The sequence below is a fragment of the Strongylocentrotus purpuratus genome, unplaced genomic scaffold (assembly GCF_000002235.5).
Source record: "Strongylocentrotus purpuratus isolate Spur 01 unplaced genomic scaffold, Spur_5.0 spur5_scaffold_13, whole genome shotgun sequence".
Classification (NCBI taxonomy): domain Eukaryota; kingdom Metazoa; phylum Echinodermata; class Echinoidea; order Camarodonta; family Strongylocentrotidae; genus Strongylocentrotus; species Strongylocentrotus purpuratus.
Window position 1 is genome coordinate 931,953 of NW_022145598.1, and position 24,555 is coordinate 956,507.

General features: G+C 35.1%; 1 protein-coding gene across 1 annotated transcript; it reads left to right on the plus strand.

The window, feature by feature from the left end:
- Positions 1 to 20,968: 20,968 nt before the first annotated feature.
- On the plus strand, positions 20,969 to 24,230 carry LOC100890298 (5-hydroxytryptamine receptor 1A-like). The gene is made up of 2 exons (XM_003727186.2): positions 20,969 to 21,658; positions 24,210 to 24,230. Exons 1-2 carry the CDS (start codon positions 20,969 to 20,971, stop codon positions 24,228 to 24,230), a joined length of 711 nt encoding a protein of 236 aa, XP_003727234.2.
- The last annotated feature ends 325 nt before the right edge of the window (positions 24,231 to 24,555 follow it).

A 24,555-nucleotide genomic window follows, 5' to 3' on the forward strand; every position in this document is an offset into this window, starting at 1 on the left:
AGATTTTCGTTGATTTGTTCACATATTTTACAACTATGTATATTGTTTTCAGATACATGACATGTCATATTAAAGAACGGTTTGGCAAAAATTGGCAACTTTCAGAAGAATTGATGAAAGCAATTCAATAGACCTTTAAACAAAATATAAAATTTAATTTTCTCGCTCGACTGAGAATACGTAAACAATATGAAAAGTACTGTATAACTATTCAGCGCATTCATGACTATTTAGTAGGTGCCTCTCGATAATTCATTATATTAAAAGTAGTGTATCATGGGAAATACTGGTTCACGCCATCAACGTCTTCTTTTGGACAAATGCACGTAAACGAATGGACTTGATTAACTGGGTCAGCGCGCTAGCGTTCGCGAAACAGACCGAAGTTCTCCTCTCGCTTCGGTTTCGCGTGTTTTGCAAGCACGTGAATGCAGCGGTCGCGTCGTCTGTAGTCGTATCGATTGGCCACGGGGAGGGCCACGGGAAAGACACATAGTCTCGTCATGACACACCCCTTTTAAAATTGTTGGCAATATCTCTCATTGCAATGAGAAAAACAGCATTAAAGGTGATGAGACTTTCCTAGTTTAAAGCAACTATTATTCCCATTTCATAGTTAGGTGATACGTACGTAGACGTATCACCTTTTGATTTCGTCAAGATTTTTATTATTTATTTATTTATTTATTTATTTATTATTATTCTTCCTCGAATTTGTTCGCAGGATATCTCAAGACTGAATAAAGCCATTATCATGAAACTTGCCATGATGATAGATCTTAGTCTAACTTAGAACTGCGTGACTTTTTAGAGAGTCAAAATTATCGTGACGTCATCCAGGCGCCATTTTGTGAAAATCAACTAATGATCATATCTTCATAACGGAAAAGTATTTCTCATTCATAATTATCACGATTAAGATAAATATCCGTCCGGTCAAGTTGAGGTCAATAAAAGTGCGCAAATGCGCGCGTGCGCGCTCGTCCGCGCGTTTACGCGCGCGCAAAAATTTAAAATGCTCCAAATCATCCCAAATTTTTTTTGCATACGTTTCAGGCCATATGGAGCATTTGATAAAAAAATTACGCACACGCGCATGCGCGCGCGTTTTCGCGTGTACTGGCATTTTGCAACATAGAATCGCCGATTTTTTTCTATCATCATATTCGGTACATTTTTCCAAGCATTTTGATAATTTGTTCACCTTTTATTAACGCAATGAGCGTCCGTCAAAGTTGACAGCACGCGCGGATTTGCGTTATCTTTATCCACAATACATGGGCAAAAACATGCCTATATAAAATTCATTGTAACTCTTTAGAATAGATAGAAACTCCTAATATTTTGTCATATTTGGATAGATTATGAGTCGGAAATATGATTTCATGTCTCATTTGACCCTCAATTAACTCATGACGTCATCATAATGGCCTCCGAACTCAAAAATTTAATTTGCATATTATGACGTCAGCATATTTTTGGAAAATTGATTGTATCTCTGTAAATATGGATCAATTTTCTTTTTAATTTTGATATGTTCTAGCTGAGACAATTTTCTACAAATGTAGTATACAAAATTTTCCAGTTTGACAAAAGTATCATGGTGTATTTTTGCGATTAAAGGAGGCATGTCAATTTTTCGCATTTTGCGTGTATTCTCTATGGGACATGACTTTTTCTCAAAACTGGATTCTACACTCCTGTCTTTCGTGAGCAAAATCTCCGTTGTTTTAGCTTTGTTTTCGCTGAGCTTTGGATATGTTGTAGCTGAGACAATGAGCTATCAAACTTTGCCTTGTATTTTTCAATTAGATGCCGGGATCATGCTCATATTTCACTTGCAAAGTAGGATTTCTGAATTCCATTTCCCGTTTACGTGTAATCGCTATGGGAGATGTTTTGGTATATCGGTAACGCACTTGACTTCCAACCTCGAGATCACTGGTTCGAGTCCGGGTGTCTCCAACACTTTTTTTTTTCTCACTTTTTTTTCCTTTTGACCTTCACTGTACCATCTCCTTTGATTATTTAAACACGTAGATTCGCAGATAATGTCATAAATAACCCTTTTTACTTTATTATTACCCTATTTTCACTTAATCCATTACTTTTTGCGTGTAATCCCTATGGGAAATGACTTTTTCTCAAATCTGGAGTCTACATTCCTGTCTTTTGCGAGCAATATCGCCGTTATTTCTGCTTGGATTTTGTTGATTTTTGAGTATGTTGTAGCTGAGACTAAATGCTATCTAAATCAACCCTCATTTTTTCAATAAGATGTCATGATCGCGCTCATGATCATGATCATGATCATAATGATCATCATTATCATAATGATGATAATCATTTATCAATTACATTTTCATTTCTTTGAATAAGATAAAAAAAAATCGTCAAAAGGTGTTCTTCATGATGTAAATTAGAGTCAAATGTGTAACTGGTTACTGCACAGGGCCAAAGGTCATATATTGTTTCAATCTATCTTCCCTAGATCCATGATGATCAAGGAGACACAATTTAATCTTGACATATGAATAGATCATAATGGGAGAAGCATATGAATGGGAGAAGCATTTTACAAAATAATATATCGTGTAATGCATTATTCGTTATGTAGACCATTATCATACGTATCACCTAATTCGTCTAAGTGACGAATTAAAGTCTAGTTAGGTGATACGTACGTAGACGTATCACCTTTTGATTTCGTCAAGATTTTTATTATTTATTTATTTATTATTATTCTTCCTCGAATTTGTTCGCAGGATATCTCAAGACTGAACAAAGCCATTGTTATGAATCTTTCAATGATGATAGATCTTAGTCTAACTTAGAACTGCGTGACTTTTCAAAGACTCAAAGTAATCGTGACGTCATCCAGGCGCCATTTTGTGAAAATCAACTAATGATCATATCTTTATAACGAATAATAATTTTTCATTCATATTTATCATGATTAAGATCAATATCCGTCCGGTCAAGTTAAGGTCAATAAACGTGCGTAAATGCGCGCGTGCGCGCTCGTCCGCGCGTTTACGCGCGCGCAAAAATTAGAAATGCTCTAAATCATCCCAAATTTTTTTTGCATACGTTTCAGGCCATATGGAGCATTTGATAAAAAAATTACACACACGCGCATGCGCGCGCGTTTTCGCGCGTACTGGCATTTTGCAACATAGAATCGCCGATTTTGTTCTGTCATCATATTCGGTACATTTTTCCAAGCATTTTTATAATTTGTTCACCTTTTATTAACGCAATGAGCGTCCGTCAAAGTTGACAGCACGCGCGGATTTGCGTTATCTTTATCCACAATACATGGGCAAAAACATGCCTATATAAAATTCATTGTAACTCTTTAGAATAGATAGAAACTCCTAATATTTTGTCATATTTGGATAGATTATGAGTCGGAGATATGATTTCATGTCTCATTTGATCCTCAATTAACTCATGACGTCATCATAATGGCCTCCAAACTCAAAATTTTAATTTGCATATTATGACGTCAGCATATTTTTGGAAAATTGATTGTATCTCTGTAAATATGAATCAATTTTCTTTTTAATTTTGATATGTTCTAGCTGAGACAATTTTCTACAAATGTAATGTTCACAATTTTTATTTTTGACAAAAGTAACATGGTGTATTTTGCGATTAAAGGAGGCATGTCAATTTTTCGCATTTTGCGTGTATTCTCTATGGGACATGACTTTTCTCTACACTCCTGTCTTTCGCGAGCAAAATCTCCGTTGTTTTAGCTTCGTTTTCGCTGAGCTTCGGATATGTTGTAGCTGAGACAATGAGCTATCACAAGTGTGCCCTTTATTTTTCGATTTGATGCCGGGATCATGCTCATATTTCACTTGCAAAGTAGGATTTCTGAATTCCATTTCCTGTTTACGTGTAATCGCTATGGGAGATGTTTTGGTATATCGGTAACGCACTTGACTTCCAACCTCGAGATCCCTGGTTCGAGTCCGGGTGTCTCCAACACTTTTTTTCACTTTTTTTTCCTTTTGACCTTCACTGTACCATCTCCTTTGATTATTTAAACACGTAGATTCTCAAATAATGTCATAAATAACCCTTTTTACTTTATTATTACCCTTTTTTCACTTAATCCATTACTTTTTGCGTGTAATCCCTATGGGAAATGACTTTTTCTCAAATCTGGAGTCTACATTCCTGTCTTTTGCGAGCAATATCGCCGTTATTTGGGGTTGGATTTTGTTGATTTTTTAGTATGTTGTAGCTGAGTTTATATGCTATCTAAATCAACCCTCATTTTTTCAATAAGATGTCATGATCGCGCTCATGATCATGATCATCACGATCATCATTATCATAATGATGCTAATCATTTATCAATTACATTTTCATTTCTTTGAATAAGATAAAATCGTCAAAAGGTGTTCTTCATGATGTAAATTAGAGTCAAATGTGTAACTGGTTACTGCACAGGGTCAAAGGTCATATATTGTTTCAATCTATCTTCCCTAGATCCATGATGATCAAGGAGACACAATTTAATCTTGACATATGAATAGATCATAATGGGAGAAGCATATGAATGGGAGAAGCAAAATAATATATCGTGTAATGCATTATTCGTTATGTAAACCATTATCATACGTATCACCTAATTCGTCTAAGTGACGAATTAAAGTCTAGTATTTATTTTGTGTCTGTATAGAAGAAATTATTATTATTCTTCCTCAATTTTGTTCGCAGGATATCTCAAGAATGGCTAAAGCCATTATCATGAAACTTGCCATGATGACAGATCTTAGTCTAACTTAGAACTGCGTGACTTTTCAAAAACTCAAAGTCATCGTGACGTCATCCAGACGCCATTTTGTGAAAATCAACTTATGATCATATCTTCATAACGGAAAAGTATTTCTCATTCATAATTATCTTGATTAAGATCAATATCTGTCCCGTCAATTCCAAGTCAATAAACGTGCGTAAATGCGCGCGTGCGCGTTCATCCGCGCGTTTACGCGCGCGCAAAAATTAAAAATGCTCTAAATCATCCCAAATTTTTTTTGCATACGTTTCAGGCCATTTAAAGCATTTGACAAAAAATTATGCTCACGCGCATGCGCGCGCGTTTTTTTGCGCGTACTAGCATTTTGCAACATAGAATCGCCGAATTTTCTCTATCATCATATTTGGCACATTTTTCCAAGCAGTTTGATAACTTGATAACCTTTTAATAACGCAACGAACGTCCGTCAAAGTTGACAGCGTGCGCGGACCTGCGTTTTCTTTATCCACAATACATGAGCAAAAACATGCCTATACAAAATTCTTTGTAACTCTTCAGAATAGATAGGAACTCCCAATATTTTTTTCATATTTAGATAGATTAAGGGGTGGAGATCTGATTTCATGTCTCATTTGACCCTCAATTAACTAAAGACGTCATCATAATGGCCTCCGAACTCAAAATTTAAATTTTGATTGTATGACGTTTGCATATTTTTGGACAATTGATTGTATCTCTGTAAATATTGATTTTCTTTCTTGCAAATTTTGATATGTTCTAGCTGAGATAATTTTCTACAAATGCAGTGTCCACAATTTTTCAGTTTGACAAAGGTATCATGTCGTATTTTTGCGATTAAAGGAGGCATGTTAATTTTTCACATTTTGCGTGTTTTGTCTATGGGACATGACTATTTCTCAAAACTGGATTCTACATTTCCCTCTTTTGCGAGCAATATCTCCGTTTAGCTTTGTTTTTGCTGAGCTTTGGGTATGTTGTAGCTGAGACAATGAGCTATCTCCAGTGTGCACTTTATTTTTCGATCATATGCCGGGATCATGCTCATATTTCACGTGCAAAGTAGGACTTCAGAATTCCATTTCCCGTTTACGTGTTATCGCTATGGGAGATGTTTTGGTATATCAGTAACGCACTTGACTTCTAACCTTGAGATCCCTGGTTCGAGTCCGGGTGTCTCCAACAATTTTTTTCTTCACTTTTTTTTCCTTTTGACCTTTCACTGTACCATCTCCTTTGATTATTTAAACACGTAGAATCGCAAATAATGTCATAAACAACCCTTTTTACTTTATTATTACCCTATTATCACTTAATCCATTACTTTTTGCGTGTAATCCCTATGGGAGATGACTTTTTCTCAAATCTGGATTCTACATTCCTGTCTTTTGCGAGCAATATCGCCGTTATTTCGGCTTGGATTTTGTTGATTTTTGAGTATGTTGTAGCTTAGACTATATGCTATCTCAATCAATCCTTATTTTTTCAAAAAGATGTCAGGATCACGCTCATGATCATGATCATTATCATCATGATCATTATAATCATAATGATGATAATCATTTATCAATTACATTTTCATTTCTTTGAATAAGATAAAATCGTCAAAAGGTGTTCTTCATGCTGTAAATTAGAGTCAAATGTGTAACTGGTTACTGCACAGGGTCAAAGGTCATATATTGTTTCAATCTATCTTCCCTAGATCCATGATGATCAAGGAGACACAATTTAATCTTGACATATGGATAGATCATAATGGGAGAAGCATATAAATGGGAGAAGCATTTTATAAAATAATATATCGTGTAATGCATTATTCGTTATGTAAACCATTATCATACGTATCACCTAATTCGTCTAAGTGACGAATTAAAGTCTAGTTGTTTTTGTTCTTCTTTTTCCTCTTTTTCTTCTTCATTTTTTTAAAACTGTTATTGTTATTGTCAGGATTGTTATCATTATTATTAAAATGTTTCCAATATTATTAACAATGTGTATGATGATAATGATCATAATGACAAAAGTATATGATACTTTTATGTCGCTGAATGCACTTGATTATGAATGCGCAAGGTGCACAATGTGAAAAAAACAGAAAAAAAGAGATCGCAAAAAAAAATGTGCATTGTATACAAAGGAACAGAATATAAAACATTATTATCATTTGTTATCATTATTACTTATTATTGTTATCATTATTAATTATTATTGTTATCATCGTATAATAATTAATATTTTTATTAAAGGGATAGTTTAGTTCGTGTTTAAGTCCGCAAATGCCTTCAAAGTGCATGGTTATTGCTCTTATTCTTTTTTATCATGATGACATTTTTAGTGTTCTTTTAGAACCTAAAATTGCAATGAAGGTAATTTTAGACCCCCAAATTTGTAAATTTAGATTGAAGGTCCATGTCATGTAAATTTACATTCAATTATGAAATACATTCTCATAAACCTCGTTATGCTAGTAATTTTCATTTTTCTAAAATCCGTAGAAATGTTTTTAAAAATACAGCTTTTTTTTTTTCAAAGGGCCAGTTTTATGGAAAAATATCTATTTTGATATGAAAAACTCTAATTCACTGAATATTTTAAAACGATTGTATAAATCCCATCTTTTATCATTGTATTCAATCTCAAAATAAATGACGTTTCAGTTAATGCACCTTTTAATGTATTCCCCTCCCCTTCCCTTCTTCTTCCCTTTTTTCTTCTTTTGTCTTGGTGTTTAGATTTTCTCTGCTTTCCTTTTCCTTTTTTTCTTTTCTCACCAATACAGTGTGTACTTTTTGAAGGGGTTGACATTCATACGGCTAATTGCCCTTTATGTTAACCCAACATTTCCATAATTTTTTTTTGCTCATTCCCTTTGTATTTTTCTTGTAATCAATCTTTTATCTGTATACCATGTTTGTATGTCTTAATGTTTTTATGGAGAATGGAATAAAATGAATTTAATTTAATTGAATTGAATTGAATACGATCATACGGATTCAGCTCCTCTTTCCCAAAAATACTATGACCGTTAATTAATTAATTAAATAATAAAACAATGCATGGGTTGGCTGGTTGTGCGTAAATAATCAACACGAACAAGCCCACAAAAGCGTATATTGGCATTGGCCGGAATTAAACGTAAAAGGCGCTATCTCATTTTTCAACGGCTGGTTAAAAATTAAATTACCGAATATTTGTGAGCCACCACAAATATTATGAATGATTATATTTATGGATATTTCAGCCGACTCTGAAGCGATTTTGATCAAACAAAGATGATTTTTTCATTTAAATTGTATATTCTTTCAAATTTGACACTCAGTTTTGTCATTATCTCGATTTTGTGTGTGTGTGTGTGTTGCGCCCCCTGCAAAAAACTTAACTATCCCTTTAATGTTATTATTATGACTATTAATTCCATAATAATTATTATCATCATTATACTATTAATATTATCATTAATATCAGTCTTTATTATATCATCCTCACTATCCTCATACGCCGCCCCTGCTATGTAATACTCACTTATTTCGTAGGTATACTTTTCGCCAATGCTTCCGAACAGACCAATGAACGCCTCGCCAGCTGATGCTCTGACTTCAAACTCGAATGACGTCATATTTGGAGTGATATTTAAGTCGTAGTAGGAGTATGCTCTTGTCGAACCGACATCTGGAGTGAAGATCACTGGGCAAGCTGTTAGAGAGGGGAGAGGACAGGAGTAAAATAAGCTGCATTTACACTGCAAGCCAAAATCGTCGATATATTTCACTGGCCCACATTCTGGGGGGGGGGGCGTTTCATAAAACTTGTCATCAGTGACAAATGACAAATTGTGTTATAGGCTACTGAAATCCTTGCTTCTGATTGGTTACCAGTAGATTTGTCACTGGTGTTTGTTATTTGTCATTGAAAAAAGGCTTTGTGAAACGCCCCCAGGTGGTTCGCCCGTAGTTCACATAATAGCAACTACCGGCAAACACGACGATCAACCGAAATAGAAGAACCCAAATCTGGAGTGTGGTTTTTTTCAAACGCCTGCCGAAAGTGTCACTATTTTTTGCGTTGTACTGCCCGCTCTCGAAACTTTGGTAAGATTCAAAATTTTGGTAAGGTGCCTCCCCTTGACTTGAATATGATGTGCCAGATAGTATACCCAAAGTTTTTCCTGATCGCAATCAAATTATGGCAAAAAATATACTTTGCATTGAAAATGTTTGTTATAATAAGATTTTTAATCTACATCTGCACAGCTCAACTTCAATTGATTCACTTAAAGACTGTTTACGTGGCGCGTGCCTAATCTGCTGAGAAAATAATACACCCTCAACGCTGAACCGGAGACAGGTCTTGCCTCTCATTCTCGACGGCTGTTTAGGGGATCTGCGATGACTGGAGACACCGCACTGTGTGTGGGATGCGTATACGGGAGGAATTGATTAAGAATGAATAAAACATATACAACAACGTACAGAATCTGGACTATACAATCGCATTGCATGCAGAGCAGCGACAAATCGCGCATGCGCACTACTCAACAAAAACTAGGAATAAGGAAACACCGACGTTATTTATGCATTTTAAGTTGTTTTCAGTAGTGAGAATGGAAGTACAAAAAAAATCAACGTTTTTCAAAATGGTGTTTGGGCTCTGTAAATGAGCCTACTGAGCTAGGGAAACAGGAGCGGTCGAAAGATAGGTAAATAAACTCTAAAAGATAACAGCTGCAGTAAAAAGGTATAACTACTGCTTTTACTACTTTTCTGGCTGAAAGAAACACGACCTGATAATGACACCTTCCTGCTATTGATACTTAACTATTAATTTATATTATATACCATTATATTGCCACCAGTACAGTTAAACGTTTACAGGCTATACAATTTGAATGTTTGTTTTTATTCATTTTTTTTATTTTAATTTTATACCTCCTTAACTATTTCACCGAAAAATACTTCTTTGTTTCCTATCTCGTTTTTTCTTGATCATATATCTTGCTAAATTGCTAGGTCTGTGCTTGGGCTGGGATTCAAACCCTCAATCCGGGATTAAAGCCCCACTGTCCTACTTGTAGCTACTTGCTCTTTCTACATAGAAAACTTCCCCAATCGGTGCCTGTTGGTCCCCCAATATCCTCTTTTTCTTATGTTAGTTGAGAGCTGAGTTAATGAGATAGCCACCTGTCAGTGACTTCGCTGTGTGGTCTATCCCTCCTAGCCACACTAGTGTTGATAAGCTTTAAGAAAAATAATTTAATGAAACGTCAAAGCTTTCGCGCTTCACGCGGGAGGGGGGAACTGAATTCAGACAAGAACACGATACAACGAATCGTCTTCTTTAATATCTAATAATTTGCTCACCACAAGTCGGTCCGTAGAAGTCAGGAGAGCAAAAACATTGAAAGCCCAAGCGTGTCTCCGTGCAGTTGGCTCCATTGCGACAAGGATTAGAGACACAGGCTGAAAAACAAACACACATACACACACATGAACAAAATACATATCTTCGTCAATATCTAAAATAAAAATAAAAGGGCAAAGATAATCACACTCAAAATGTTCCACTTGAAAATAACTGAAAGCAACTCTTCCCTCTCTCTTTCGCTTTCTTATTTTCTCTTTATCTTTCCCTCTCTTTCTCTCTCTCTCTCTCTCTCTCTCTTTGATTATTTTTGTTGGCCGTCCGCTTTCCATTATGAATTGTTTACATACTTATTTCATATTTACTGCATTAACCTATTTTACGTGATGATGAGGACGTCAGCCAAAAAATGTGCCTATGGCGACCCATTTTGTGTACGTGACGTAGAGAATGTTACCTACATTGTACAAATTCATAATTTGTTAATGATTTGCATGGAAAATAAATGAACCTTTATCAACTAAAACAAAAAAAAATATTAGCCTTTGCCTATACCTTATGGAATCATAAAACATTACAATGACGTATTTGGGAATGTGGGCCCTGTTTCCTAAATCTTGCTATCGATATCAATTGGCATAATTCTTGCATTTGATTGGCTGAGAGCAAATTTGGTATAGATATGTGTCTTTTATACAGTAGGCTTGCGGGTGCACCATGTGAGAGAGGGAGGTTGTGTAGTCCTGGAAAGGGCTGTTGGTGAAATCTTGAAAAAGACTGTTGGTTATCTTTTTTTAGCTTATAGTTCTAAGGAGAACTATAGCGCTTGGAGAGGATGGGTGGCGGGAGTCTTTTTCAGGACTCCTCAATCCTCCCTCTCTCTCTCACACACATGGTGCACCCGCAATCCTACTGTATATCTACATAACCATGAAAGCCAATACTTACAAGCAGTATCTATGTGACTTTTGTTATTGATAACAAGTATTATGTAACGGGGCCTTGATCTCTTGGTAATGAAAAGGCCTTCGACTTTTATTTCGTGAAAGTGTAGTACAGGAGATCTTGTACATTATGATATACCAAAGTCTTAAAATAGAATCGAACCCTTGTAATAAGTTTATTTGAATGACGGCAGAAAAATCAGAGAAACAGAAGGGCAACACTGATTTTAAACAAATCGGGCCAATAGGAAGAGAGTTATGAATGCTCTAATAGGAGATCACTACAACTATGCGAATCTCAGATCGGCATTTTTTGTCGGTTGGATCGTGACGTACGAAGTGACGGATAAATCTCACGTTTGTGTTGAACACAAGATATTTTATTTTTTTCTCCCAACCAATTCAGCCTTGTGGGGCAACTACGGTACTACCAATATAATACGAAAAGTATATTAATACAGGTCCCGATTTATTAGTCATTTTGTGTTTCGGAACAAATGGGTTTTCTGCGAACAACTTCGCCACTATATCCCAGAGAAAATACAAATTCAGCTAATTGAAAGCCCTATACCTCTATAAGTTGCACTTTGAAACTAAAAATCATGAATTTTTGTTTAGTCCAATTTCTCTCAAACTAAACCAGGGTGTTTATTTGAACTTTCTGCATTCTGCTAAAGCAGTTTGCTATCAGGGTTGGATTTACCTTTAATATACTCACCTAACACTTACCATCTGACGACCACCCGATCTTTTTTTTTTTAATCAAACAAGTTACAAAGCAAACATAGCATTACCAGGCTTTGCACAGATATAGGTCTCTTCTATTCTCTCCAAATCAGGAATCCTTTTCATCCACCATGAAGCAGCCTGTCTGGGTAATATTTTGGGTACCAGGGCAAAGGTGTCTCCATTCTCTAGAGTAGTGGTGCCGCATGAGAAGTTGTCCATATTAGGACAGAGTGAAGATTGGCTTTTAACATAAGTTGACGCTCCTTGAGATATTACAAAGCCTGAAAAATATTAAGTTTAGAGGGGGAGATATACATGATTGTTTGATGCTTCGACACTTTCTCCAGCGACAAAGGACCATTTTCGTGATGTAATCAGATGAATCTTTTAATCTTTATTTTTAATAAATCGGTGCATAAATCTTTGTCAAAGATAGAGTTGAGCTCTGCTCATGTGATTGCATTTTGAAAGAATCATTGTGGAATCGATCAGAAATTGTTGATAATCTAGCATATAGGTATGGATGTGTACTGCAGCGTCTTGGAATCATCAAAATGATAAGAAATTTGGCCCAGTCTTGGTACAGTTACAAGCACTGTACACAGAAAGATGTATATGGGATTACACGAACATATGGCATAAAAATCCGTTCCGATTTTTATGATGTTACATGCCATATTTAGGATAATAAAACCCCACTGTCCTACTTGTAGCTACTTGCTCCCTCTATATAGAAAACTTCCCCAATCGGTGCCCGTTGGTCCCCCATGATCCTCTTTTTCTTATGTAAGTTGAGAGCTGAGTTAATGAGATAGCCACCCGTCAGTAACCTCGATGTGTGGTCTAATCCATTCTAGCCCAGTAGTGTTGACGGTATTTAAGGCATTTGAAGAGCAATGCTTTTCAGTGAAGATTTTTGTTTTCTGATTTTCTTCCACACTTGCAAAATACAATGACAACGCTCAGAAATTATTGTTCACATCTTCCCAGAACTCAACCTTCTCCTTATTAGTGCGTCACAGAATACCTAATTCACCTGTCATGAATTATTGTATCTTTATAGCCATAATGCTGATTTATAATTTAGAAAATAAGCAAGCCCCGATCTTTTCTCCGACTAGGTTTACGACCTTTAAATTAACATATGTACTTTTCCAAGGACAATTTCCAGACGACGGGCTCCGTACGTGATCAATTTCTGTATCAAAATCGTGGACTCAAGGCCATCTATTGTAGTTTTAACTAATTGATCAGACAACGCGACACAACTCACTAAATAATTCAAGTAAACCGTGGTGACGATAATTAAAAGCATTCAGGGATATTTTTTTTTTCTTCAACGATGAACAAAAATAGCCAAAATCATAAAAAATGTTTGAGACTATTTTCACTGCGGTACAATGTCTTCTTTGGGTGACGTTTTGTTGATTATCTTTCGCTATAGAATGCTAGGAATTAAACACTATATGAACAGGAAGAGCCCAAAATCATTGAAAAATATTGAGAATATTTTCAACACAGTAGGCCTACGTCGTGCCGTTCACGAATAAAAACGAATTTTGTAAAAACGTTAATTACAGTCTCGACATTAGCAGTGCAGTGCAGCGTAAAACATATAATCAGTATATTCGTGTTTAAATTCATAATGGTTCAATTATTGTCAAATTGTGAAGGAGTGGAAAATAAGATCAAGAATATTGTTTCTAATATGTATGGAGGGAAAATTGGTTTATTATTTAGAAAATAAGCAAGCCCCGTACTTTTCTAGGACAGGTTCACGAGCTTTTAAATTAACACATGTCTGTTTTTTTCTAAAGACAATTTCCAGACGACGTGCTCCGCAGGTGATCAATCTATGTATCAACTGAATCGTGCACTCAAGGCTATCTATTGTAGTTTTGATTAATTGAATCGAATAACACCATACAACCACTCAATCAAAAGTTCAAGTATTAAACCGTGGTGACGATTATGAAAGGCACTCAAGAATATCGTTGTTGTTTTTTCATCTAGAAAAAGAAAATATGGCTCGTCTACACACGAAGATAATAATGATAACAGTAATAACAATGATAATAATGATAATATCATAAATAGTATAATGATGATAATGACAATGATAAACAAATAAAAGAAAGTGATAATAATAATGATAATAATGAATATGACAATACTAATAATAATACCAGTGATAATGATAATAGTTAGAGCAATAATAATGATGATGATAACACTACTTTTACTACTACATGTTCTATTACTACTACTAATAATAATGAAAATAATACTACTACTTCTAATATTATGATCATAGCGATGATAATCATACTATACATAATACCTAATAATAATAAGTGGTGGTAAATCAAGTCTTTATTAGAGATCATGTACACAAAAACCTGGCCCGTCAACCCAGTGGCTTAGGCGGCAGGTTATAATGAACAATACATACAATAGCAAAGTACATTAACAATAACAATACAAGTTACAGTGTAATAATATATGTGATAACAAGGAGCACCGGGATAGAGGGAAAGGGAAAAGGAAGATGTGGAAAGGGAAAATGAAGATGTGAAAAGGAGAAAAGGAGAAAAGGAGAGGAAAACAGAAGTGGTATAGTACAGAACAGGGTAAAAGAAGAAGATTGTAACATTATGGTGGGGAAGCTAGGAGATCCTCATACATGATACATAAATGAATAGTGTATAATTGAATAGAGATAAATTGCGTATTACGGTAAATATTGTCATTTTGGTACAGAATGGTTACAAGTTCATTGATAAACAAAAACAAAATGAAAAATTAATGTATATAGATTGATAAATTAAAGGTATTGATCAAATTGCCATGCTGGCTCACGTCTACCTTGGAATATTACATAAGAACTAAAAAGAACGGCCTTCAATATTTCGTCCCTGGATTCCGAGTACTTAGTTGAGTTAGTGATTTTGAGGATTTCCTTTAGGCGGTATTTATTTTGTGGAGTTATGAGTCCACGTGAACTGATTTCAATACAGATTAGTTTGCTCTTCCACCCTGTTAATGTTATGTCATGTGTGAGGCTTGCGTATTTGTCTTGTTTCCGTTGATGTGCTTTGTCAATGTTAGTTTCGAAGGGGACTGTGAGTTCGATGATGATAATGTCCTTATTTTTGTTGTCAATGTGGCAGATGTCTGGTTTGTGTTGGGTATAATCATCGCTTTTTCCGTCTTAACACATTCTTAACATCTTTCGGTTTAATTAATTTTAATAATAATAATAATAATAATAATAATAATAATAATAATAATAAGGATTTCAATAATTATAGTGAAAATAATTATTGTAATGAAAACGATAATAACAACGATGATAATAATAGTGAACAGAATAATAATAAGAATGATAATGAACAAAATAATGATAATAACAATGATAACAATAGCAATCATAATGATAAATATAATAGTAATGATGATAATTTTAATGATGTATATATGAAAATAATAAAATTGATAATAATTATCAGACTAAGGTTTAAATGATGATATTGATGATGATGATAAAACTACTATTACTATTACTACTAATAATAAAAAAAATAACAAATATTACTACTACTCTTAATAATAATCATGGCGACGACAATGATACGTTAAATAATACCTAACCTAAAAAACATTAAATCAGCAACATCGATTGAAGTACTTCAGGTCATGAATATATAATTTAACAAACGAACACGAACAAATAAATAACTAACTTGAAAAACATGATGACCGTGATGTGAAAATGGGTTTCTGGTTCGTTCATAAGCCATGCTTTTCAAAGATTATCGTTATAAATCTATATGAAAGGTCTATTGCCCTTAAAGATGAAGTTGAGTTCTGGTCATGCGATTGCATTGTGGAAGAAACGGTGTGGAATCGACCAGAAAAGGTTGATCATCTAGCATATAAGAATTTGTGTGTATTGCAAGGTTTTGGAATCATCAAAACGATAAGAAATTTGGCCAAGTCTTTGTTAAGTTACAAACACTCTACACAGAAAGATGTATATGGGACTACACGATCACGTGGCGTAAAAATCCGGGTTATGACATATTTAGAATATGAAGGCATTTGAAGAGCCATGCTTTTCAGGGAACATGTCTTATCTGATGTTCTTCCACAATTGCATAATAAGAATGATAACGCTCACAAATTATTGTTCACCTCTTCCCAGAACTAAACCTTCTCTTTAATGTAGCTTGTGTAGTTTAAGTTCGTGGCGTAAACTTCTGTAACCGTGGTGACGGAAGGGGGAATGCTATACAATACGGATCAACTAAATATAGATTAATATGAACAGACGGCCACGGAGAGTAATGCAAAATCTTTTTTGACGCCTAATGTAACTAACCTGTATGAACATATGTAAATGGTGATGTAGAATCAGTTTGTTGGATTGATCATTCATTTTAAAAGCCATCTCGAATGCTTTCTAAAGATCGTCATTATAACAACTATGAAACATCAAAGTATAACCTATAAAACCAAAGCTACACAATGTCCACTGTCGCTCATATAGTTGGAATATTTTTGTTTTACCCCAATTTATGAAATTAGTTTTTTTTTAAATTATTCCTAATAGATCTAGATAATAGTATACATTTCAGATTTTATTGAATAATAATTTGCAAGTGTGTTTTTTGCGTGACTGCTAAAGCATGTGTATGCTACTATCCTTATCAACTAGGGGACCTACACCCTTAAGTCATAAATGACAGTAATGAGGATTAATGCCCCACAAAAGGGCACTAATGTAGCACATCGACATGGTTTTAATCCTGGGGCCTCACAGTTACGAGGCCATTGCTTTGTCACTGAACCATGACTGTACACAGCGGGGGCTAGGGTAGGGGGCAGTTTCCATAAATAAAAAATGAAAAATAAAATGCAATAAATTTTCATTAACTTGTTTCATTTTACCCCGGTCCTCAACATAAAAAATCCTCTGGATGGCCATGCATTATGGCTCAAGGCATGGGCACACAGAATGAATGAAACAGTGGATTTCGTCATCTACAATGAGTAAAATCGAGGCAACGATGTGTGTGTTTTAGGCAATGACTACAAACACATATGAATAGGAACAAAATATAAGTGAATCAGATTACGTAAAAACAACGCATTATACAGTGTATACCAGAAAAACGATTCCCAAACAAACCATAATTTGTATACAAACGATTTCTTGCTTTTCATAAACTAGATTTGATATGCTTACAAAATAAACTATGATTGCATTAATCCATGCATGCCTCGCCGAGCAATATCATTTTAAAAGTGGCATGGAAAGTACAATCCATTTGTGCCAGATTTTGGTAACACAGTGAAAATGTTAGTATCATATGCGAAAATTACTTTACGGAACTGTAAGATCTAAAAGATGACTATATGGAACTTTTGCATTGGTTATGTTATGCACTTAAATAATCAGTTACTAAAGTAGTGGCTAATACCCAATTTTCGAAAATCAATACAATTCCTCGAGCAATAAAAAAAAATCCCATTTACTGATAGAAAATGGTGCCCACCCTGAGACGATATTTAGGCCTACTGCCTTATGAAACTACTTGACCATACCCCTAACCCCCATCCCTCGCCGTATCGCAATATAAGTTGCCTCTTACTTGCTTGTGAAAATATCATCGCAAAGTCTGCATCGCTCTAATAAATGCTTAAAATAATAAATGATTGAAATTACTAAAATTATGAAACGGTAACAGACCCATTTAGTAAGGAATATGCCATGTTTACCCTCGCCAACGCAATATTGCCACTATAAGGGCGTGTTTATGCTTCACTTGTTCTGGCCAGAATCAGGCATCTGTTACGCGTTTAGTTTAAAACACCGTTGCGTCCATGCTCACTTTTGTAGAATCACCGAAAAACGGCGATCACGATCGCCGATCGTAAACTCACAAAAAGATGCGTTTACAATTTGTAAACGCGTTTAAATGGGGTCAACGCACTGACGTCTAGTGGGTCTACGTAGCATGCACAGTGAAGGTTTGCGAATCCAGCTGGAATACCAATTAAGGCCCCACACGGAGAATTGCCTGTAGGAGCCAGAGAAGTGAGCATGAACAGTACACCGTAGAACTGCGATTACGATGAGCGTTTACGATGAGCGTTACAAATCGCTCATTCTACCTTCAAAAGTGAAGCATAAACGCGCCCTAAGTTATTCCAAGATGACGGCAATATTCTTATATATAGTAATACTACTCTTCTCTTTCGGTTTTTAATTTTTCCTTGAGGTCATTTTCGGTCATGTTTGCGTGTGATATTAACGATTTCAACTATGTTTCACCCAAATCTAGCACTACTGGATTTTAACATGCCATTTTAAAAACAACAGTTGAAGCGTGTATGGAGGCAAATTAGATCAATATATTGTTTAACATCATATTATTTCTACTCTATGAAGAAAGGAATCAATGAATATGATGTATATGAAATTATATAAACCAACTTGAATTAAAATATAACTCACCTGAGAAAACGAAGATGATGACAAAGGATCGGTTTCGTATTCGTTCGTTAGCCATGGCCATATGCTTCCCCAATGTAACAGATCGTCAGATTCGGGTGGTGAACACTGGTGCGATTACTAATCAACGGTTTGGCTTAAATAAACACAGGACTCGTTGGAGACTCGTTCACCGCTCGTTCATCGTAACTAAAAGCAGAGTAGCGGAGCGTCTTTCAAAGTGGGATTCACCAACAAAAAAAAGGACACTTTTGTAAAAGAGGGCATATGCTAGGGGTGAAAAGGGGCACTTCTCGAACATAAAAAAGGGGACACTGAATCATTGGAGATGAAGAGGGGCATTTATCACAAGGGGAAAGATTCAAAATGTTATCACAAATGAAAAGGGGAACGGTCAATGTAAAATACGAACCCATCAAAAATAAATAGGGGCGCATATATCAGAAGTGAAAATGAGCACTTCGGAGAAAGGGGAAGGGACACTTATTATAAAGAAAAGGGAGCACGTATCGAAAGTAAAAGAGAAAAATTACCTCCGTATATTTTCTTCCAGAATATTTGTCTCTACATCATTTAAAATAGTATGATGCATACAAAGTCACAATCACAAATAACGAGTTAGGCAAATCCACCTTCATCCTTTTGAACTAGCTAATGAAATACAACGTTTGTATGAATACTCATCAGATAGCCAGTAGCTGAGGGAAAAGCCTCTCCTTTTCGGTCAATCAATAGGGCGGATCTGGTTTGTATAGATAATTGAAAGTCGAAGAGACCACGTGATTGAAAGAGAAAAGAACAGACGAGAGAAAGCGCAGGGAAAATACGGGCGAAGAAAAATTATGGAGATAAAAATGTGGCGATATTTGAAGAGCTCGGTTCCAAAAGGTACTATATCCATTTTGTTATCATCAATGCACATATTTCCAGTAGCCTCATACACTGACACTTCCAAATATCTGAATCCCCCCCCCCCCCCATAAAAAATATATTAAAAAAGGCATTCAAACGTGGTTCAGTTCCGACAGTTACATTATCTATTCAAGTCATGCATTGCAACTTGCAAAAAGCAAGACTTCGGTTCCTAAAAGTACTACATCCAATTTCGGTCCCAAAATTAAGGTACTTCATCCACACAAATAAAAAAAACATAAATTCATGAAAATATTTGTGCAGACTTAGATTTGTTTAAAAGGTGGTTTTATTATTGTATCATACAATAGTATAAACTGCCAAAGTATCATTCCGAACTGACATGGCTAACTATGATAATAAAAACAAAATCATTTTTTTCTCAAAACTTTGTTTTATGGATGTACTACCTTTTGGAACCGAAATCTTCATTTCATGAACATAATTAACTTCATCGTTTTAAGAGAGGTACACAAGAAAATGAGTGAAAAGAGGGATGCAAAAGCATCAAATATATGATGTATAGGCTACGTGAGTAGTTTTCCTTATTGTATCCGGAGTGCATTGATAGAAAAGATACTCGTGCAGAGTAAATCAATTGTGTTGTATCGCATATACAGCATTCATATCAAATATCTCTCGGGAATCTTTCTTTTTGAACATCGATCTTGTTTCTTCCTTGACATTCAAAAGCAATTTTAATGATATGAGAAAAAGATATTCATTCTAAACATATGCAGATTCTACCTAATCGAATGGTTTTCCTAATGTATCCGGTGTGCATTGATAGAAAAGATACTCGTGCAGAGTAAATCAATTTTGTGAATCGCATATACAGTAATCATATCAAATATCTCTCAGGAATCTTTCCTCATCAACAACGATTTTTTTTTTCTTCCTCGACATTCAAAATCTATTTTTATGATATGGGAAAAAGATATTCATTTTAAACACATGCTGAATCCACGAAGTTTAATGTCTGAAAGTAATTCAATAGCAAAAAAAATTAAAAGTCAATTTCGAAATCAAACCGTTATACTCAAGGACACTGGGATGGTTTAGTAGTCAACTTTTGTTATAATAATAATAATGATAATATTGGATTCTTATATGGCGCAGGTATCGACTTTGCAAGGTCCTCAAGGCGCTGCAAAATTACCCGGCTATGCTAGGCTGCCGATTTCGACGCTCACAGCATTTTAAGGAATTCCTTCCTACCGGTGCCCATTATAATAGCGTCATTTAATAAGCAATCCTTGAAATCTTTGAAAAAAAACCTTCTCCAGTTGGTTGTATTTAGCTCCCTGAATTATCTATATAAGCAAGAAGTCATCCCCTTTTCAGGTATATGCCACTGAGTAAAACCAAGGGGAAGAAGCCATATCTCTATTAAATAGTATTTCTCAGCGATAGGCATTATCTTAAATAAAATTGGTTTATTTCTTTACCTAAAGTAAAGAGGATCATTTAGATTTGCAGGCACAATTCAGGGGAACGTTGTTTAGTTGATCACTAGCTTCAAAGGATAGACAAACAGTTTTATATTTTTGGTTGGTATATGAGAACCGCGTCAAAAGTTTAAAATATTTTCCCTCCATAATTGCGGACTAAGTTTTGCACAAAATGGAAACTAATTTTTCGAATTCGACTAATGGAGGGCAGCTGGAATATGAAATTCAAACAATAGCCGCTATTACAAATGCAATATATATTGTGATGGGTCTATTGGGCGTGTTCGGCAATGCACTCGTTCTCCTTGTCATCGTGGTCGTTCGTGATCTCCACGATGTCGCAAATGTCTTGATCGGCAATCAATCTTTGATTGATCTATTGACGTCTCTCCTTCTCCTAGCCAGCTTTGTCGCACCTCTACCACCTCTACCAACCAACAACCCAACAATTGCCCGGTTCATCTGTGCATTTTGGCACTCCAGGTATCCGTTCTGGTCCCTGATCATTGCTGGTTCGCTGAATCTTACGTTAATGACATTGGAGCGTTACTACGCCATCGTATTTCCATTTCATTACCACAGTCGGACCAAGTCAGCAAGATTGAAATGCCTTGTAGCTCTACCCTGGTTGTCTGGATTTGCCTTTCAGCAAACCTTCATATGGTTCACGAGGGTGGAACAAGATCAGTGCCTGGTGCTCCAGTTCCCGAACGATGCGACAATAATTGGTTTCGCTTTCGGCGCCGCGTTCCTGGAGTTTGTCTTGCCGCTCGCAGTCATGGTATTTGTGTACACCTCCATATTCATCAAGCTGAAGTCAACGATGGAGGAAACATTCAACAAGAAGACCAGAAAGAACAGAGGAACGGAAAAATCGGTTTCGCAAAACTGTAAAACTCGACGCGTCAACCACCGAAGCCTTGCCCGATCAAATGTACTAAAAGTTTTGGTGACTGTGAGTGTTTTCTTTATTATTTGTTGGGTGCCGAACAAAATAATGGTTTTTGCATATTGTTTCGGTTATCATTTCAGTGGCTTGATCCACATGTTTTGTATGTTGATTGCTTTCGGGAATACGTGGGTCAATCCCTTTATTTATTCCTTTCAATATCGAAGATTTCAGAAAGGTTTAAGGGAGGTATTTTGTCGATGGATTATAGACACCAAGTCCAAGAAAACAACTAAGGTTTCAAAAACAGTTTCTGCAACTGTTTGACATTGATACGTTGACGCTCGATCATTTTTTTTTTAAATTTACTTCTCAGTCACACCAACATATACATCAACAGATAAAACAAGTCTTGTGTTAACGAAGTAGCTGATTTCCTGTTCCTATGCGATTTTAAAAGGGTGTTTGAGTTTCAAAACATTCCATACACACACGTTATGAAGCAGAAAGGTATACTTATACCAGGGCTTGTAGGAAATTTGAAAAAAATTAAGTACTTATATGTTGCAGGCATGCGGTAGTGATTATTAATAGTATGATCTCAAATTGCAATACAAGTAGGGTAGGTGTAGGGAATTGGAGACCACCAAGCTTGAACCCATCACTGTCTGTCCGTGTTGGCTTCAATATTGCTATAGAGCCATATGTGGTCTTTAACAATACTACTGCATATATACAATTCATTTCGAAGACTAAAATGCCTTCTTTCTCCGAGAAAATTGGCAAAATTGACTAAGGTAAGCAATTTTTATCGTAAATTTTTGCTCTGATATAAAAACACAATTTTCACTGAATGTTGTGGTGTATGCAGATATTTAGAGGTGGCTTTACAAAAGTAGTTTTAAAAGTAAGTTTATGAAGTGTGCCAACCATCACAGAAAACCTATGGCCATTGTGTGTTGTGAATGGGTGTTGCAATGCACATTATGAATGGTGTCTGATCAGAAATGTGTGCAGGCAATGGGGGACACCCGGTCCAAGATGGGGGTCGTTTGTTGTGATTGTCGAGTATGCCGAGGACAGTCAATGACCCGATGTTGTTTGGTTAATTGTTCATGTACAGACATATTTTGAGCCACATTTGATTCATTTATTTCTGTTTGATTTTCTTTTTCTTTTGCATTTGTACAAATATATAACAAACAAAACATTGCAAATTGTACACATTTCAAAAGAATATAGTGTCGAATAAAGTAACTAATTGAAAACATCAAACAGGAGGGTTGACAAAGTAAGCAAAGCTTAATAGCATGACTAACCTCAATGGATGCATAATAATACGAATATGGTGGAACAAATATTGGTAAAAGGGGAAAGAGAGAGAAAGAGAGAGAGAGAGAAAATAAAAAAGAAAGAGGGGTGTACATCAAGATTCACAGATGTATGTGGTACAATATGTAGTTGGATTTCAATTTGATATATGATGATAAAAAAAGAAGATGCTCATTTGAATATTAGGTGGTGAACTTGGGATGTATTATAGAATGAGAAGACTCACGAGGTTTCTGGACAATATGAATAAAAATGTGGGATCAGCGAGTTGGTTTATATAGACTGTAAACCTTTGTTTGTATACAAAACAGGTTTTGGGAGTATCCCAAGTAGGCCACATTGTTTTTAAATTGTTTCAAAATTAAAGTAAGTTCATTGGCTGCATGTATCTCTATCAAAAAGTGTTTGAACTAACTATAACAATCCCATTTTCATTCAAATTGTTCTTAAAATGTTTTGATTTGTAAAAGTTGTCCATTATTACCTGCAAATGTAGGTAATGAGAGACCTTTGGTGATGACGACATTAATCATTGTATTATTAATCAGTTACATCATGACCACAATTTTGTTACCAAATAATGAGAAGAAGTTACCGAAAAGAATACAAAATTTTCTGTATGTTTATGTAAATTATGCAAATTTGCAAATTTCAATATCATAGACTTTTTAATTGTTTTTTGTGCATGAAATAAGAATATTAATTTTAAAGGGAATGTCCACTCTAAAATAACTTGCCTTCAAAAGAAGCAGAAATGTCAGCTAAACCAATAAAAAAAAGTTTGAGCAAAAACGAATAACTAATGAGAAAGTTATGAAATTTAATGACAAGAACAAATTTGAAAATCACAAGACAAATTGGCAACTCACTCATGCGTTTGTGACGTCATTGTCTCATTATCCACTAATTGTTTTCTTGATATTGATAATATAAATTTACCATTTCCCCTCTAAGAATCTTATTTCCTTACACCAGCATCGAATTTATATTACTGGTTATTCGTTTTTGTGTGGATGCAATAATACAGAGTGTTTTTTTTCAGGTAAATCATGCACAATTTGAATTATTATGAACTATTTATATAAAAATCAATGATTATGAATATACAATATTCATTAAATAGTATGAATTTTTCAAAGTTCATAAAAGATTTTTATGAAATGTCATGCACGGAATATGATACAAATAACGCTGTTTTCTGTTGATGATTTTGCTTGTTTTTAATGATATGTACCCGCTGTCTATTTTAAAATTGTACTTCCTTATTTTTATGATGTAATCGCAGACACATGCACAGCCCAATTGATGTAACTTTCTCTTTATAAGTGAACATGCCTTCCTATACTTAATTCTCTCCTCTCTTCCATTCACTATTTTGTTTTCTTTCCTATCAACGTTCTGTTATATACAATGTATTTTTCATAATGATATCTATAATGTTCTTTCGGTAACTGTGTTAATTTATTATGGGCGTTCCCAACTCAAGCTATGCTTTCCGGGTTTTCGCCTCCTTCCGTATCTTAATTATTTACTGTATACTCTATGTTGAAATAATTGTTACATATATCATGTTTATATATATATATATATATATATATATACATATACATTGTGTTTCATATTGTACTGTT